Source organism: Myotis daubentonii, chromosome X (assembly GCF_963259705.1).
Source record: "Myotis daubentonii chromosome X, mMyoDau2.1, whole genome shotgun sequence".
Taxonomy (NCBI): Eukaryota; Metazoa; Chordata; class Mammalia; order Chiroptera; family Vespertilionidae; genus Myotis; species Myotis daubentonii.
Window position 1 is genome coordinate 59850080 of NC_081861.1, and position 20575 is coordinate 59870654.

Sequence of the window (20575 nt, forward strand, 5' to 3'; positions counted from 1 at the left end):
AAAATTTGGAAGTGTTTAAAATGAAACAAAGTGTAGATTTGTATGATGGTTGGTCATAACTCAATTATCCATGAAGCCTCAACATAAGTGAATGCAGAGATGATTACTGCCAAGGAAGATTCCATCTGGTGCCCAGTGGGGGCAAGACAAGGGGTTCAGGAAAACTTACAAGGAAGGAGAGCTAAGCAAAGCAAGAACTTGTGTAGAAAAACCAGTACAGACCAGTACAGACAATGCAGGTATCCTCTTGGATGGCTGAGTGATTATTTTGCAGCTAAAATTGAACCCTAAATGTGTTTGTTAAAATACTAGAAATTAAATAGAGGCACAAACAAGGTATGTTAGAACTGCAATAGAGAAAATCTGAAAATTCCATTATTATTTTTAAAATCTTTATTGTTGGGAGTATTACATATGTCCCCCTTTTCCCCCCATTGACCCCATCCAGCCCACCCCTGCCCCCCAACCCAGGCCTCTACAACCTATTGTCTGTGTCCATGGGTTATGCATACAGATCCTTTGGTTGATCATTTCCCACCATCCACTTTCTCCCCGCCGCCCCCACCTTCCTCTGAGGTTTGACAGTCTGTTTCATGCTTCTATGTCTCTGGATCTATTTTGTTCATCAGTTTATTTTGTTCATTAGATTCCACATATGAAAATTCTATTATTTTGCTGTCTCTAAACCCATGAATGTACATCACCAGAAGAGTAGGATTTGCAGAATAAACTAGCTTGTTGTACAAGCAGCTTTAATTCATACCTAGTTTATTTCACGATGCTGCAGTAAACCCTGAAAACATGCTAAGTTTATCTGTATTGGTTTGGAATCACTTGTGACTTTAAGTGATAATCATTAAATATCTGAAAACAAATATCCCAGGATTATTCTCATAGCATAGCTTGGACTTAATTTTTTTAAAGGGGTTGTGAGGAGTTCATTCTTGGCCCACAGAATAAAAAACAAAACATGAGGGATTCAAAATTATCTGACTAATTTGTTTTAGAGGAAAAATACCCTCTTGTGCACTGATTAGAGTTATTTTGCAACAGAAATCTGCTTTGTTTTCCACTTCACAACTATTATTTCAAAGCTCATTTTCCCCACCCTGGATTTTATTTATTTATTTTAATTAAATTTTATTTTTCAATTGCAATATACATTCAATATTATTTTGTGTTAGTTTCAGGTGTACAGCATACTTTACAAAGCGTTCCCCCCAATATTTCCAGTGGGGACTGGGTGAAAAAGTTGAAGGGATTAAGAAGTACAATTTGCAAACTGCAGCGGGAAGGCCAGGGAGGGTTGGGGGGCAGGAGGGAGGCGGGTAAGAGATCAACCGAAGGACATGTATGCATGCATATAAGCATAACCAATGGACATAAGACACTGGGGGGTAGGGGAGGCCAGGGGATTGTCAAGGGCGGAGGGAAAAAAAGGACAGATATGTAATACCCTTTGTAATGCTTTAGCAATAAAACAATTAAAAAAAGAAGAAGTACAATTTGGTAGTTACAAAATAGTTATGAGGATGTAAAGCAAAGCTCCTTAAAAAAACAAACTTCTGTTAAAAACAGGGACTTGCCTTATTTTCATAGGTTCCTTGGACTAACTGTGGGTACCTGGGAATTCTAAACCAGGTTCAACTGAGCATGAACCTGCTTTTCATAGCATGGCAGATAGCTAAGATTCCTGGAGATCGTCACCATCTTAGGTTAGCCCTGGATATCCAATATACATACAAGGCAGATTGATAAGATGAAAACTTACATTTAAACATTTTATTTTTGGCTTAAATGTATTTCCACAGATGCTTTGGGACTCACTGGAAACCTCTGATTTTGATTAATTACTTCTTTTTATTGATTTTTATAGAGAGAGAAGAAAGAAAGATGGATTAGTTGCCCCCTGCAGCCACCCGGACTGGTGACCAGTCCTGCCACCTTTGGTGTTGTCCCTCCAACCAACTGAACCACACACTGGCTAGGGCTTTATATGTTTTTGTTTACACACATGTACCCACAAAAGGCACAACCTGGACTTAATGGGCTATCAGTGGAAAAGTCTCCTGATGTTATCTGCAATCAAAGATAGTGGTTTGTTTTTTGTTTTTGTTTTTCACTAGGGACCACATTGATTAAGAGGAAACATCTGAAATCTCAGGGACACATGCATTTTTGCCAAGTTCTGTTTCTGGAATCTTGAGGGCTTTGGAAAACCACAAAAGCCTTGGAATTTATGGGATCAATTGGGTTCAGACAAAGAACAATACCTGCAAAGATACAGAAACCTTGTGTGCTATGCTTTTCTGAAGACTAACCATTTTAAATGTAAAATGTGTGGAAATGTCAAAAGATAGTGGTTTCTAACACCAGGTGATAAAACCCTGTAAACCATGTTCAATAGCTCACAGTGACGTTTGAAAGGGGTTTTGCCATATGTAGTTTATTGAAGATAATGCCTGGAAAAAGCTGCTGGCCAGGAAATTGTGAATCTGACATCAGTTTTAATCTTACAATTTAGTCCCTGTTTCTTTGAATGCCAATCCAATTTCAGGCCAACTTTGAGAACTTCCCTTCCTATCCATTCTCTCTTCCTTTACTGACTTTCTACTCATCTAAGGATGATTCATTCTTGGACCCTTCTTGTTAGCTGTCTTGATCAGACTGCTTACATAGAGGTTTCTTTTTCTCTCTCACATCTATCTCAGGTAAACCAATAGAAAGCTAAAGGGCAAGGAGTGCTCCTAGCACAAATCAAGGTTGAGAAGGGTAAAGAGTGGATGGGAAAGGGAAAAGGAAGATATATGGCACATTCCCCATAATGTTATACAGTGAGGAATTTAGTTTTATATTTCTGTATTTTCTTCCAGAACGTTACCTGCAAACTGCAGGTGTACCCAAGGCATGTATTGGAGTCTCAGCTTAACAACACAAGACAATTTGGAATTTTTTCCTGGATGGACTCCCTTCCTGCTATGTTTGTTTCCTTGCTATCTTCTCAGAGCAAGGAAAGCCAACAGTAGTACTTTGCCCTAGCTGCATCACTCTTTCTTCATGACTGGTTTCTGTGCTCCTGTCTGATATCTGTTCTTGCCGTGCTTTTAGAGCAATATCAAGCAGGGCAAAGAAAGTAACACAGACAATGAAGAAGGTACTGAAGCAGTGTGGAAAGGAAAATGAGCATTGACTTCTAAACCATGCATAGTGCTTTCATTTTCCACCCAAATTGTCCTAAGATTTTCAGCACCTAGTATGGTGCCTTGTCTATAAAAAGTGCTGATACACGTTTATTGAATGAATGGATGAAATAAGTTGAAGAAAACCTTAGCATTTTTCCATTGCAAACTAGCACTAAACTTTCCTTTCAGCCAGAAATTTCTGACTTTTAATGTGCATTAGAATCACTTGGGAGGCTTGTTAAATGCAGTGTCTCTAGCTCCATCCCTAGAGGATTTCCAGTTTTCACAGGTTCCCAAAATTATTGTGATACAGGTGGTCCAGGAACCACTTTGGGATCTTCCCAATATTTCTTAAATATAGTTACAGTACTCTTTTTTACATTCATTTCTTTCTAATTTTTACTCTCAGATTCCATTCCCTGGGTATGTGGTGTCACCTATTAGGAATATATGACCTGTTTCCTTTCAGATTATCCTGTCTTTTGGAAATATTTTTAATATTTTAAAAGGAAAATGCAGGCCAGAATTTGAATAATGTTTATTCATCAAACATTTTCTGAGTAACTATTATATGTAGAGTCTTGTTGTAGGTGTTTTCAAACAAGTTTGTCCCTCTGTTGACTACCAGAGCAATAATAGAAACATCTGCATTTATAATACCATTACAAACAGATACTCCTAATTTATTGTCCCACAAAAGTTGGTTTAAAGGTTGTCTCTCAAGAGATACACAGGTAATAAAGCAAGTGAAATCAGCATTTTAAAATGACTGGCATAAATTGTTATTTGTTTTGGGTGAGTATCCATTTACCAGGCTGTTTTAAAAATATGTAGCATCTTGCTCACTGGGTCTGAAACTGCCTTACACAAATTCATTCATTAAGCCACTAAATGTCCTTACAGTATCAGAGTAAGTGATACTTAATTTGTCAGATAGGCAAACTGATCTTTAAAAGAGTTAACTATTCCAATGTTTGGGGGAGATGTATATACCCTTTTCCCTTTTTTTTTTTTTGAGAATACATAACTTTTCATGCTTACACTACCAGTCCCTTACTTCCTAGTAGCCAATTCTTCACTATTTTATTATTCCTGTCATTTCTACCTAAAAGTAAAAAGTCCTGAGATGGTTTATAATATTCAGATGCATATAAAATAGAATAATCAATTTTAAAAAGGCAGATCCAAAACCAGTTAGGAGAAGCTACATACCTGGCATCCAAATCACTGCAATTAAACATTATATTTACCTTGCAGCTCTTGGAAAGGCAAGACAAAATGGTAAGTGTACCAGGCATATAATCTCATTTTTCAATAAAGAAAAGATGCACATTTGACAGGAGAATTTTTTTCCTATTCCTAAATTTTAGGGAAAATGAACATAGTGGACTAGGTCTGACTATAATATGGAAGATGTAGAAACATTCTTTAAACATACATTTTCTACATCAATCCTAAAAGACTATGGATATAATATTTAATTATAACTTAATGAAAACATTGCCATATGGAATAATGATTATATTAAACAATAATCATGTATTGACCATTTATGTATATCTGGTACTTCATGAACAGTACCTCATTGAGTCCTCACAATGGTCTCATGAAGGCATTTTTAGCAAATGCATTTACAGACAAGGAAATCGAGACTCAAAGACATTAGATATCTGGCCCAGGGTTCCATTGATGAAATTGCAGACTACGGATTAACACTAGTTCTAATGACTCCAAATCCAGTGCTCTTTTCACTACAGTCTGAAAATCTAACATGTCCCAGGAACAGAGTTTAAAGAACTTAGAGCAGTTGTTCTCAAATTGGGGTATCATTTGACATTATCTGGAGACATTTTTGGTTGTAGCTTCTGGGAGGGACACTATTGGCATCTAGTAGGAAGAAGCCAGGGATGCTGGTAAAAATCCTACAATGCACAGAGAATTAGGCAGTCTAAAATGTCGACAGTGCCAAGATTGAGAAACTTTGCTCTAAAGGATGGTTAATTGCCCTCAGACTATATCCCTCACTAGCATGTATCCTTTTTTTTTTTTTTTTTTTTTTTTTTTTTTTTTTTTTTACTATCATGTATCTTAAGCAAGTTTTGGCAACTGCGAAAATGCAGTGAATTCTGGGTTGAAATCTCTGGCTTAAAGTAACAATTTTGTGGCTGTGGATTAAAGAAGTTTTCATATGCTTCAGATATCATCAATGCATATAGAAAAATTAATATTTGCTATAAAAATGTAGAAGCCTATAATACCACATCCAGACAGGTAATTTCCTTTCTTCTAATATGTGGAATTGCATGTGGGCAGGACCATTTTTTTTCCTGAAAAAACAAACTTTGAATCTGTTCCATCTGTGGGATTAGTATTTATAGGAGGCCCCAAAATCTGTGCCATAAAGATAGAAATGGTGGCTAACTTTAAACCATGTGTTTCTAATTAGTCTTCTTAACCATAAAAGAGTTATAGAATGATTTATTTTTTAGTAGAGTTACATAATGTTGTGTCCACAGGGCTGAATAGCTGCATGACATAATTTGGAGGAGCTGAGTGAGCTGCCCTATTGAATGATTTTAATTTTAATACAGTTGATGATCAGTTATCCTTTCTGACAATAATTAGCAAACAGTTCAATGCTTCACTCTCTCTTGATCTTCATTTTTCTTGTAATTATGGCTTTCCAGTTACTTCTTTTTAAATCTTTTCTCTTTCATATTCAGGGCAGCAAGCATTTTACATCTAGGTTGGTCATATGCTAAAAATCTGCTGTGATTCCTTTAGACCAAGTGTGGAAAATGACGATGTATCCATTGTATCCGTGGCATAGCTCTTCATCATATGTACTGAATGTTCTTATCAAAGCCTCAGAAAGCCAGGCTTATGGATGTTCAAGGTTGAAAAGATCAAGCAAGTTTGCAGTGTCATCTCCACAGGGCTTCCTTTTCAGAGGTACAGTAGGTCTGTTGGGACTTGTCCTAATTCACAAGCGTGCCACCTTCCTTTGTTGAGACAACAACACATTTTCTTGAGTATGCCTTTGCTGCTTCCTCACTGACTAGGGAATGGATTCACCATTCACTAGGTGTTTTAGTTGCATAATTTATGGCCCCTGGTGCAGCACAGCTGCAGATTCTGTCAGGACATACAAAGTATTAGAAATAGCTGGTGGGGCCTCTATGGATATACCTTATGTATTATTGTCTAGTTCATGAGAAATGGTGTGAGCTTTGTAGATAGTATACTTAGTGAATTATGTGGTAGATTGATTGAACAAGTGCAAGAAAAATTTACCCACAAACTCTTGAACTGAAAGTTTCCATGTTCTCAGCATAACACCCAAAGTTTTGTTAGAGCCCCCTTTCTGGTTTACCCTGTTGTCTCACCTTCTACACACCATGGCTTTCCTCTTCTCAGCTCCTTCCTCTCTTCTTTTCTTGTTTTTTCCCTCTGTATTTCTCATTTAAAACTGGCCTGAGTTCTCCGATCCAGATAATCCTTTCTATTTTAATTGCATCACCTCAATTACTGCCACTTTCATTTTATTTGATTTCAGTTGATTAGTAGACATCTTTGGAGAGGCAGTATACATAGTAGTTAAGGGCCCAGGTTCTGGAGCTAGAGTGCCTGGGTTTCATTGTAGATCTACTACATTTTTATAGGCTGTGTGACCTTGCGCAAGTTATTTAACTTCCATGTGCCTTTATTTTTTCATCTGTAAATGGGAATATCTATTAACATATTTTCTCTTACATATCTATTAATATACTTTTATAGAGTTGTGATTATTGAAAAAGTTAATTCATGTCAAGTACTTACAATTCTGTCTTATGCATGGCAATTCCTCAGTAAACATTAGCTATTATTATTTTACGTTGATTATATAATAAGAGAAAGAAAACTTTCTGAAATGATTATATTCTTTGCAGGTGGTTGTTTCAGATTTACAGCTTCTTCTGACTTGCCTATAGTAATGCACTGAAGATAACTGAATGAAAGTATTAGCGGCATCAGCATCCAAGAGTGGGAACCTCCCTGCAATGTTAAGTTCCATTATCTTTAACCTGAAATTTCTCTTCCTTCTACCCTATTGAGCAATCCAGTCACCGTTGTTCTCACCACAGAACTGACATCATCTTGGCACTGAAAGATTTTCAAAATAATGTCTATCACAGTTGTAAATTGTCATTCTTTCTTTAACCCAGCAGCTCCACCTTCAAGGACTTAGAGGGCAACAGCCTGAAGGATAGCGGACATGAGGAGAGCGACCAGACTGACAGTGAGCATGATGTCCAGCGGAGCCTGTATTGTGATACTGCTGTGAATGATGTACTGAATACCAGTGTGACCTCCATGGGATCTCAGATGCCTGACCATGGTAAGGGCTGTTTGGATGTAAGTTGCAACTATAGATGCCAAAAAAACCCCAGAATTCTTGTATGCACATTGTACTACTTTACTATATGGTGTGTATTGTCAAAATGCATACTGTGTTCATGCCCTTCAGCAGCTTCTACAGGGTTTGGAGATGTCCTGATACATGTCCAGACCCATCTTTACCCACCCTGGATGGATTTCCTGGGATTGTATAATATTCAGGCAATTTAAAGGCTGACTCTATATATAATTTCTCTTCAATTAATAACTGCACTGAGCACTTGGGAAATGAGCAGATGCTTTCTTACCAGGAATAAGTGCTTTAGTATATGAATGAAACTGAACAATCAAGTTGCATAGAACACAGCACTAATGAGACCAAATGGGTGGATTTTATTTCCGTATCAGGCTGGTTAACTTTACCCAGAGAGAGAGTCTGTTCTCTGACCACAGATTGCATATTTTTTTTTACCAAGGAGGGAAAGTACCAGACATTCTATTATGTTTATGGGACTGCTTTGCCAGATCTCTTTGGTTGCCACAAAAATCCATGCCATTGGTCATAGGAAATACCAGGGTAAGAAAACATGGCTGACTCAGTTTGACATTTGTTGGATATGAAAAACACTTCAAAGTACATGTATTTCAAAGTACATGTCAGGAGTAGCATACTCATGTATGAAGAAGAGTCTATTTTTGTGATCTCAGCCACACGTGCTTTAGCAAGAGGAGCTATTTAAAACTGTGTTAGGCATAAACCAGGGTACAAAAATATTAGCAGTGTTCAGCTAAGGCAGAATGTTTGGATGGACTTGGGCACAAATGTCATTTTCAATATTTTACTGATGCAAACATGGTAGGCGAACAGCCTGTCTTTTTCAATTAAGAACTATGAATTCAGCTTGGTGTTTAGGCTCAGAGAAGCTTCAGAATGCTTGGCTACATCTTAGACGCAAACTCAGCTGGAAGCCCCACTGCTAAAAGACTTAAAGATGAGAAAACAAAATATGGTGATTATGTGCTGGTCTTCAGCTGTTTCATTTCACTGTAAACATCATTAAATGCTTTTGTTTGGGTCTTGTAAATGAATCCAAAGGAAAAAATGCATGATCCACAAAACAAAATGTTTTCCATGGAAAAAATTAGTCACTGTATATTCTATTAAATTTTCGAATTCATCCCTCTCCAGTAGATCCAAGTGTCAAGGTCTATAATATAGAGAGGTCACTACTGACTGTGCACTGCTGCCTTCCCTAATGAATGAGTAGTGACATCCTCAGAGATAATATACTATCTGGGCAGCCTTGGTAACGCTAAAAACATAAACATTTATATAATTGAAAAAGAAACTTTATCAGCAGCTTAGCAATGTGTCACAGGACACAGACTGATATGTATCATTTACTAGTCTTGTGTCGCAAAGAAAAGCTATTTCATTTATATCAGAAAGGGTTTTAGTTAGATGCTCTCTAATATTAAATGACTTTAGAAAAGGAAATATTCATAATTGATTCTCAGTTTATGCTTAGCTAGAACATCTGTTTTAATTTTTTGTCACACTTTTCTAGGAAAACATCAGTTGACTACAGCTAGTTTTCTTCTGAGGGCATGTTCCTTACAAATGGGATATATAGTATATAATATATATATATATATATATATATATATATATATATATATATTAGATTATGTAATAATGAGATTATTTTAAGAAAATGGGGAGCACTATCTCAACACTCTTCTACATAAAAATGTAGATTATGTAGAAGATGATTATATACAAACACATTTTTTGTTTCATTTTGGCAATATTTTCACATTTTTGTTTCTGAATATTATATTTTCACGTATGTATCTTCATTGTTTCCATTTGTCTAGCAGTGGCTAAACCTTGAACCAACACTTGGGTTTGTTCTTTTTTTTTAAAAAAATATATATTTTATTGATTTTTTACAGAGTGGAAGGGAGAGAGATAGAGAGTTAGAAACATCGATGGGAGAGAAACATCGATCAGCCGCCTCCTGCACATCTCCCACTGTGGATGTGCCCACAACCCAGGTACATGCCCTTGACCGGAATCGAACCTGGGACCCCTCAGTCCGCAGGCCGACGCTCTATCCACTGAGCCAAACCGGTTTTGGCAGGTTTGTTCTTTTTAATTTGGTTGAATCATTAAAGTTCAGGTACAAAGAGAATTCAGGTCTTGCGTATATCTCAGGCTCTTCCTTATAATATCCGAGTACTTCTGAGCTTTCCCTAATGATACTTAATTGTTATATCCAAAATGAACTTTAGGCTAGCTACCCAGACTGTGTCACCAATTTGTGTGGGTTGATTATTGCTATCTCAAACAATAGCAACAATTTCAACAATGGACATTTTATAGCATTTTACTATCTCAAGCCTACATTCACATAATAAATGTTTTTCCTTTTATCCTAAGACACAGTGGTTGAAAGAAAAGCACTGAGTTCATTTACCATGTATGCTGATGTTGTAATCATTCGATCTAGAAGAGTTTTACTTAGATTCAATCCAGAGCAGTACGGTGTATCATTGCTATTGAGGAATGCCAATTTAGAAAGTTAAGGAGGAAAAAATGGAATCTGCTCTGGACTCAGACCATCACTGAAAGTCTCAAAGATTCCTAAAGGGGTAAAAGGTAGTCCCAGGTCTCTTTGGCTCATTTATACTGTGATTGGCATCTCAAACCCAATTGCTCTAAAATCCTGAGGGTTTCAGAGCTTAACTATCTTTGAGGTTTGAGTGGATGTCTCTGGCGAAGAGCAAGGGTTATAATAACCTTGTCAGACTCACTCTGATCTTGATGATATTTCTTCTGGTTCTGTCAGAAGCACTTCAAAGTTGGGTCAAATATACCCAATAGAGTGTACCTTACACCTTTGTTTTGGGGAGTTTGGCTCACCATGGGTTTCATGTTTGTAGCTCTCTCTGTGATGTTTACAATTTGGATATTAGTACAGCATATTTCTTTGCACATATGTAGACACATGATTGATGGGAAACCTTAGAATTTTTGAAATACAGATAATTTTATGCAGCTAGAGTGGGAACAGGTTGTTCAATGAGATAATATTGTGTTGCTAGTGTTTGAAGAAAAGGTACAAACTATATCTGTTTTAGCTTTCTGAGACACCTATTTCATGCTTCTTTACACTGCCAAAAGTTTTTTTTTGGCTTTGTTCTTACAATTATAGCAGAAGAATGGTTGGTGTGAATATCAAGGATGCTTTGTGACTCTCAGAGTAAAGGCTTAAATCCATTAATTTTCAGCAACTCTTCCTTGAGAACACATTTCTAGGGATGGGAACCCAGAATCAATATATACAACCTAGAAAGGAGAATGTGTGGAAGCCTTTTGCACTCAAAGGGCAAAAGTTAGGGGTTTAGACACTTATCTTTGGATTGTTTTGATTGCTTCCACCAAGCACATCCCTGAGCTGGGACTGGATGGAGATAAGAAGGAATGACAGGAATCTATGCTTTCTGGGTTATTATTAATCCTTGTGTTATTCTCTACATGCTTAAAACCAGGTCAGTGGGTTGATGAACTGGTTGAGCTGAATTTCCTGGTTGCCAGGTGACTGAATTACAATTTCATTTGTCATCTGTAGTGCCTTTGATTTAATATGTCTCTGCTTGTCCCCAGTACCATAGTTCTTGTTCCCAGAAAAGAAGGTGATGGAAAATTATCTTATAATTTCTACTGGCATATGACACTTTTTGGAATGCTATCACTCTGCAGTTCTCAGAGTGCCTTGAGAACAAGTAAATGTTGTCACTCAGCAGATCCTGGTTTGTTTTCTGAGGTGATTTTATGCTGAGTTTGGGTGTCACATTCAAATATTTTAACCAATGCTTTCCTTCCCTGAATTCAAGTTCTTTGGTAAAATTATCACCTTCTGGCATGGACAAGAATTTCATCTCATGTAATTTCTGCAATCTCTAAGAACAGTAACTGATAAGTAGGGTGATCAGAGATGACTCTAGAGGCTCATGGGTTTGTTGCACAATTGAGGGTATCACAGGGCTTGAATCTCTTCCTATCAGGGTTATTTCTGGGTTGAGTAGTGCTGGGGTTAGTAGGCCTCTGTCTCCTCCTGGCTTCTTTGCATGACCCTTTGTGATGATGTATATTCCTGTTAAGCTTACTTAAATATATGGTCCTGATATGAAATTTGGTTTTCTGAAGATCATGTCCTAGCACTATACTTACTAGTCCCAAGCCCAATTAATTTGTTTTAAATCACACTTAATCTCTCTTACCTTATGATTTGAATTATTGATTATAAATTCATTAGCTGAAAAGATGGCTCTACTTGTGCTAATATGCATGCAATTTGGAGTTCATTAAAATACTGAATTGGTTTCCTTCCCATGCTAATTGATACCAAATGGAAGCAACATACAGAAATTTGCAATGACATTTATCTGCTTTTCACATCCAAATGCACCCAAATGCAATATAATGATTGCTGTATTTCTCAAAGTGTAGGTTCTTCTGCATTTTACTAACTTTTTTATTTGCTAGTTTCACCACCTGAATATCATTTAACATGTTTGTTGTGTAAAACATGGATTTGAAAAACTTGATCTGTTTCTAATGCAACTGTTGTTACAAATTAGCCAAGGAAATGTTCTGTAGGGTGCATACTATGCATATTCTAATTTCAACCACAGGTGCATTAAGATATCTACACTTTCAACACTGTACCAACAATGTGTAATTTCATTTCCTTTAGTCTTTTAATGAAAGTATAATTCAGTGACTTAACATCCCTTTCTTATCCTTTTACCTATTCCCCTGACTCACCTGTCACCTTACTAAATTTCCAAATACTAATTTCAGCTAGTTTCTTGGCAAAATAGGGAGTTCTCAATGGACAAGATTTTGTGACATTGCAAAGTAGTGTGCTGCTGGGTTCCAGAAATGGTAGCATGTACCAGATGTTCGTAGAATAATTGAAAATTTCATTTTATCAGAATAGCACTTTCTGTCAAAAAGTTTTATCTTTACTTCAGCAAAGAGGTTGACTATATCCCCCTGGACCTGAATTAGCATATTTGTGGCTAGATGCACTGTTTTGCAATTCATGTGGTTATTTCCCCCTAGTTTTTCTCATATAGAATCTTTTGAAATGTCTTCAGCTTCTTGCAAATGTACCAAGTGAAATATTTAATTGTTTGAAGACAGGTATGTATATGTATATGGTGTATCTATATGTATGACTTACAGCTTTTTAGATATCATTATAAGAATAGAGCTTGGGACTATTAAAACCTAATTAATATTGTGCCAATAAAGAAAAGGAAATAATAAAAGAAGACTTTTACAATTAAGATCTTATTTTTCTTAACAGTATCATGAAATATTCTTTCTTGATGTTCTAATTTGAACAATGTCACAATGGTAAACATTTTCTTTTTAAATCTATGTGCTCTGAGGTTGAACTTCCTGCTCATTTTTAGTTAATGTCACCATAAAGTGGTAGGTTTCATCTCCGATATGTCTAGTTACCTGGTTTAGAGGCACTCAGTGGTACTCAATGTCAAGTTTCCCTTTTCCTCTGATGTCTAGGAACTTTATCCATTCTTAGTCTCAGCAATGGCTGAATAGGTGTGAAGAAAGATGACAGGTGAAAAGGAGGACCTATGTAATACTTTTAACAATGAAAATTAAAACAAATAAAGGTGACAGGTAGATACTTTTGTTTATTTCAACTACATTGCTGATCCAGATAATTGGACTCCTTCCAAAGCATTATTTACATTTTATTGGCAAGATAGTTGCTGGAATAAAAAGTCATCCTTAACTAATGGAAACATCCACGCTGTTATCAGTTGTTTGCTAGTGTTATTTTGGCATGGATCTTTTGTTCAGAGAAATTTTGTCAGGACAGTTCTGTTCATTGGCTTTGAATTAGAAACAATATTCGTCTTTTTAAAATTAAACTGTTTTTCCTGGTCCATTGAAACTTTTAGTTGTCTCATATTCAGTGTGTATTTTAAAATTTATTATTATTAATAATTACCTGTGGTCATAGATTCATTATTCATCAGGAGAATAACTGCCAGGGGCTTTCTTGACTGGCTGGATCTAAGAATTTCTATATTTCTAAGCACTTGGAAAGCTCTGGACGATATATAAAGGGAGCACGCTGAACAATTAAGAACTTCATTCTCTAGGAGTTTATAACCCAATAGCATAAATGGCTCAGTATGGAATAGACTGCATAGGATCAGTGAATAAATTAATTAAGATTATTTGAGCTGGAAAGGAAAATGCATTTCAAAGGATACTTTGGTGTAATGAGATCCCTTTGAAGGAATAGTGGAATACAGGCCCCGATGTAGTATGGTAGATAAAATTATCCTCTACTTGAGTGATTGGTTAGGTGAAAGTTTTCCAGTTGCTTCATGACAAAGAAATCTCTGTAGAGCATGATAAGTAGGGACACTGTCAACAGGATAACGAAAGAGAAGCAAAACAAGTTGTTTTATAGGCTAGAAAGATCATATGGGTTGTCTTAAATATGTATGAAGTATTTTTTTATTCATTTTCCCTTTAACCTCTTTATTATGAAATAAATATGGGGAATTAAGTCCAGTTTTAATTTCATTGCAGCTATATCACTCTTCATTTCTTCTTGGGTCTTACTTAAGTTGTTGATTTTTTCATCTGTTTCTTCTAGCTTCTTCCATATGTTATTGATTTTTTTCATCTGTTTCTTCTTGCTTCTTGCAGAGGTTGTCGATTTTTTCCTCCATCCGGTTTATGCACTCTAGGACCCTTATTCTGAATTCTTTTTCTGTCATGTTGCATGCTTCTGTATTACTTAGCTGCTTTTCTGGAGAGTCCTCCTTCTCTTTCCTTTGGGGGTTTCTTTGTCTACCCATGTTTGATCTCACTGACATATCTAGACGTTGAGTCGTTCAGTGGTTGCTCCCTTGGTGGCAGTGACTCCTTGGTTTGTGGTTGCTCTTCGGGTGGTTGCGGTAGCAGCTGCTCTTCAGTTGGCAGCAGCTCCTCTGGTGGGTGCTGTTCACAGCTGTGGTGGCTCTTCTGGCTGGTGGGGCGAGGTTTCATGTACAGCTGCTGTTCCTCAGCAGAGGGTGTGGCGCTCAGGAGGTTGCTGTTGCTTGGATCTGCTGCGTTGATTTAAAGGCACAAAATACAACACAACAAGGCACCACGTACCAGGCACTATACACAAATATATTCACAATATTAATAACCCCAAATAAAGATGACCACCCGAATTAAGAGAATTAGGGGATAAGGAAGAAGGAAGAGAAAAAGATAAAAGAGAGAAAAGAAAAGAAAAGTAGGGACCAAAAAAAGGAGTGCAAAAATAAAATTGGGAAAAAGGAGGGGGTAAAATAAAAGCGAGAAAAGAAAAGAAGAGAAAAAAAATAGAGCGAAAAGAGAGAATGAAGTGGAAGAGGGGAAGAGACTTTTTATATGAGGAGAATACTCCTATAGAACCGCCATTAATCCCAACAAACTCCAGCAATAGCTCCCTGGAGATGAATGCAAACTAGAAACAACCAATAATATAACAATGAAAATAGAATGGAGAACACTAATCCCAAAATAAAATAAAGAGAAAATAAAATGGCACTTTAAAAAATGGTAAAATGGTAGCAGTAATAATACTGGTTAAAACTAAGAAGGTAGTAATTAAAAGGGTAAAATTAGGTGATGGAAAAAGAAGAAAAAAAAAGAAAAGAAAAAAAGAAAAGAAGAAAAAAAAAGAAAAGAAAAAAATTGGTTTCTTAGTTAAAAGGTGAAAGAAGAAAAAAAAATTGCAGTAGTGAAGGTCCTTCGGTTCTTCTATTCTTCAGTGTGGCTCGCCTTAGACCTGTCAGGTATTCAGGAGATTGTTGAGTTTCCCTGCGATACACTGTTCCTCTGTGTTGTAAACCACAGTCCTTATTTTAAAGCAGGCTGTATTTGTTTCCCAGACTGCCTTATTTTGTGTTTAGCAAAGAGTCAGTTTGTGGGTCAGCCTCTGGGTGGCAGTGTTCTGGGGTTGGCCTCTGAGGCTTTAGGGCCTCTCTGTCCAGTGGAAGTTTACTGCTCAGAGCTTGCTGCATAATAGTTAGTTACCGGCGCTGTGTTGTTGCTGGGATTGAAAATCCCTCTGTAGGCCAGACCCTGTTAACTCCCAGGGACTGATCAGGTTATTTTAATCCTTGATCTCGTTCAGGGTGGAATCTGGGTGTGGCTGTGCTCCTTGCCTGGGGTCTGGGGGGAGGAGTCTCACTCTCCCGAGAGAATGGCTGCCCCAGTCCTGGGCTCAGGGGTGTCTCAGCACTCAATTTGCTGCCACCTCTCCAGGCCCCCCTTCTCTCCTCAGTCTCTCCCCAGATTCCACTCCTCCGCACACTCTCCCTCTCTTCAGCACAGGTGAGTGTCTGTATCCGAAATGTCCCATGAACAGGATTCAGTGAAAACAAACAAACAAACGCCGGCCGCGGAAACGGGGAAGGCTTGGTTTCTGTAAGCTTCTTCTCTTACCGGGACTGCATGGTCTGGTCAGCTCTTCAGGCTGTCCCCTTTAGGCTCAGTCCTCCGTGATCACAGAACCCAGCTCTCAATTCCCCCTGCGGCGCCAGGAATCCTGCGGTTCTCCTTTCCCCTGTTAGGGGCTATGCCTGTCCCAAGGGACGCGGCTGTCTGCCACGCGGTCTCCCTCCGACTCTCTGGGCTCAGAGGTCTGGCAAACTTTCCTGCCCAAATCCCTGGTTTTTTTTTTACCTTTCCAGGGGAGTTCTGCCCTTCCCGGCTACAAACCGTCTCACCAGCTGAGCAATTTCGCCAATTCGTGGTTGGTTGTTATTAGTTTCAGCTGCTCACTCCATTTGCTCAGGACACGACCTGGGACGCGTCTGCCTATATTGACGCCATCTTCCGTCTCCAGTTTTAATTTAAAGAGAAATTTCAAGAATACCAAAAATCTTGTGTTATTTCTTTATTGTTTGGGTAAAATTCTTGTGAGATGGCTTTCCTCTCTTACCATAGCTACTTTTTGTCATCCAGGGTCAGGTGTTTGCCTGGGTACTTTTGGTCTGTGTCTTCACCAGATGGCTCATTGCCTGTTCACTTTGGACCAAAGAAAGCTAATTTGACACATTCACTTTGGAACTATGGTTTTTTTAAAAAAAAATTAAAAATTGATCTTTATTATTAAAAATATTACAGATGTCCCTCAATTTCCCCCATTGACCCTCTCACCTTGCACCTTTCCTCCCCCCAGGCCCTCACTGTACTATTATCTGTGTCTATGGCCTATGCACATACGCATATAAGTTCATTGGTTAATCTGTTTCTGCCCCCCCCCTTCCCCCTGGAACTATGGCTTTTTGACATGTCTTTTCCATTTCTATTCCTATAAGGCTTTCCCCCAATAAAACCCCAGCCATTGAAAAATCACCAAGCACCAGATTGGAAAAGGTTTGAGCCATTAGAAAAGTTGCTTTTTAGAGGCTTATACATAGCCCAAGGTGGGTAGACAAAACAGAATCTTTTTCAAGTAGCCGGAATGAAGCCCCATAAGCCAATTTTTCTGCCATGTATAGGGACTACAAAGAAGTTCTCCATGGCGTGAACTAAAAATATTATCAATGAGATACCAGTCTCTGGAGTTGTTTTGGAGCAGGTCCTTTGGGGCTGGATGTTTGTGTGTAAGTGACAAAGTCAGAAGGGTGTTATGGGATTTTAGGTTTAATGGTGTAGGTCAAAGATCCATTGTGTAGTCAGAGGAATATGTGTGTGAGATGGTATGTAGCAGAGGTGATTTGAAAGGCACTGAATCCAGAAGGGACCAAAGGAGTTTATCAGAAAATGAACTCTTTACAGCTGAATTCATTTAAAGTTTTGTCTCATTGAGGTGGCCTCATGAGAGACCCTTTATCTTTTTAGGGTTCTTGGTAATCAGAAGTAATATTTCTACTCCATTATTCTTTACAGCAGGATAGACAACAAACTTGCAAGCTGTTAAAACTAAATCAATAGAGGACACCATCTTATATAGTTAGTTCTTTTTAACCTTATATACTTAACTGTCAAATGAGACTTTTTAGTTTCCTGTCATAGTTTAACAGAAATATTTTCAATTCGGCGGAAGATAGAATTTTAAAACACCCCAGTTAGTTAAACCTTAGGTTGTTTCTAATGCATGGCCTAGTACCTAGACTTTCAGTCATGCAGGAGTGCAAGTTTACCAAGTGTTTACTCATAAATATCTATTTAAAAGGGAAGAAATATTATGCTTTAACTTAGTATATTTCTTTTTTAAAAAAAATATATTTTATTGATATTTTACAGAGAGGAAGGGAGAGAGATAGAGAGTTAGAAACATCGATGAGAGAGAAACATCGATCAGCTGCCTCCTGCACATCTCCCACTGGGGATGTGCCCACAACCCAGGTACATGCCCTTGACTGGAATCGAATCCAGGACCCTTCGGTCTGCAGGCTGACACTCTATCCACTGAGCCAAACCGATTTTGGCAAACTTAGTATATTTCTACAGGTGTAATCACCTGTAGAAACTTGGTAACCTTAGTTAATTGCACCAAGACAGTTTCCCAGCCATGAGTTTGCAAATCCAAATCTAGAGCCAGAGATACGCTTTCCAATTTCTGTGTGGCCACTTTCTCCACCTCTCATTTCTGTCCTTAATTTGTATAAAAATTGATGTTTGACCACTTGCTGTTTTTCCTCCTCTTTTATCCTGTATGGAATTTTCAACCTGCATGAACAATAGAATATTTTCCTTTTAATATATGGAAAAGAGGGAGGAGAGGAACGTTTTACGTTCCAAGATATTTAGACTGGTCAAACTATTCCAAGGCATGACCACCTTCTGTTTTTAATCATCGATGAGACTGTCAGTTGCTCTAATCCAGGAGGTGAACCAAAGGAATGGTTTTGATGTTAATTTAATTTAATAACCAGCTTATTGAAAAAAAGTGCTTCCAGCTTGTAAGAGTCAGATTGTTTATAAACCAAAGCCAGTCAGTTACAGAAGCTGAACTATCATTCATATGCAAATAGGAACTATTTTAAACTTGGGGAATTATTATTACCATAAGTAGCTATAAAATGTAGTCCTTTTAATTAAAGGAACCATTTTATTCCAGAGACATGCTTCATATAAATATTTGTTCCATTTTTTTTTCTGGAAGAAAAGCTGATGCACTAAGGGCTTAAAGACTATTAATGTCAGCATACAAATTATGGCAAAGTCCAGAGTGAAGCCCAAAGTGCAAATTCTTTTGCTTGACCCACTGCCCATCAATCTGTTTGTACACTTTAGAAGTGTAGTGATTATCTGTGAGTACCCTATTAAATTTGGATTTTCTTACACGGGATGATTTTGCTTAATGGCAAAATGAGAATTGAGAAATGCAGTGTTTATTCACAAAGTAGATTTTAAAGACTTGGAGCCAGACCTATGTTTGTGCCAACTGTCAACTTTTAGAAGGTTCATTATGCCTCTTGGAGCTTCACCAAACGCTTTCAGATTTGTAATTGATGTCTACTGATGTTGAAGGCAAAGAAAACCTTCCTTCTTTATCTGCAGAACACATTATCTTAATGTTGGACCCTAGTTAGCTGTAGGGTAGCTGTATGGAATCACACTAGCCTGCTAACACAGCAACTGAGCACTCCTGAATTCAGCTTCTAATCAATCTATGCAGCTAATGAGTCTGCAAACAGACTGAGCTTCTGGAGCTGGCACCAGGAAACCACCATTCCAAACTAACCATCTCTTATTAACCTTTTGGTGTTTCCTCTGCAATGCTAATTAGAGACCCATAAAACTATCTACTTGGATCTTTGGTTTAAAATACAATTTTCAAAGAAACACAATCTGCTTTAAGACTTCCATTAGTGTAGTGTGTCCCCTCATGAAGGAAAATCACTGACTTGCCATTTAAGTAAAGTTTGTGTGATTAATCTGTAATGTTCCAGTAATTAAAATGCCAGAAAAAGTTTCTTCTGTAGTTGGTATAATTTACAATGGTCTCCAGATTCTGGTAGTACTGAAGTAGATAGCAAATGTTTCTACTAACATTATATGCTGATGGTCTGAAGGTACCCATTCCCAGACTGAAACCGTGTCTGCCAGACTGCCTGTCTGCCTTCTGCTTTGGACTAAATTCCTCTTGATTACCTTTGGGTTAGAGGTGTGTTTTGCTTCCTTTTTTGCAGGATGATGAGCCAAGGAATGAGCATTGTATTGTTGGGATAGGGGAATTCTTCTATATTAAAGAGCTCTTTAGCTCAAAATGATAGGTTATCAAGTGGGCCCACCCAAACATTCAAACTATTACATTTGCAGATTGAAGATGATGGAGCCATATTCTTTGGTGCTGTAGCTCCTCATCCCACTCTCTCTTTGATAGCTTCCACACCCAGAAATAAGTGTGTCATTGAGAAAAGAGCATTGTAAGATAAATGTTCAGGGCATGTTGGATCCATGTTTTCATCTGTGCATTTGTTTGCCCATCTAGGACACCGTTAAGTCCCTCATTTTTCTCTCATTTGTCCTAAATAAAATTACCAAAAATAAATGACTTAGAGATCTTAGAGAACATAATCCCTAGATAAGGAATTGGCTGTCTATTAAATAAGTGAGCTTTGAAAAGTTAGACATTGTTTTATTGGATTTAGAAAAGCGGTGCTTCTTCCAGAAACCTAATATTAATCATCTAGGATCCTTTACAGATTAAAACACCTATGCCAAAAATGTAGGCACAGAACCTAATATTCTACTTGCAGCATTACTGAAAGCCCCTTTGGTATCTTAAATTTCCACTGTCATCAATATAGAATCTTTAAAATCATGGAAAGTTCCCAAAATCATCATGATAGGGTGTGCATAGTAGATCATTTATCTCTTGCAGCAACTCTGAGAGGAAGACAAGCATAGAATTCCAAAAAGTTAACAGAGGAGTGACAGCCATTTCAACTGAGACTCAAAG

The 20575-nt window shown here is 37.6% G+C and overlaps 1 protein-coding gene across 4 annotated transcripts in view; it reads left to right on the top strand.

The window, feature by feature from the left end:
• PCDH19 (protocadherin 19) overlaps positions 1-20575 on the top strand; it is a 114131-nt gene that overhangs the window by 59779 nt on the left and 33777 nt on the right. For 2 of the 4 annotated variants that reach the window (XM_059680156.1, XM_059680158.1), the window contains one exon: positions 7388-7560. In XM_059680156.1, coding sequence (XP_059536139.1) covers positions 7388-7560 — 173 coding nt within the window. The remainder of the gene's footprint in view (positions 1-7387; positions 7561-20575) is intronic. The other 2 variants (XM_059680157.1, XM_059680159.1) reach the window with 1 other exon arrangement.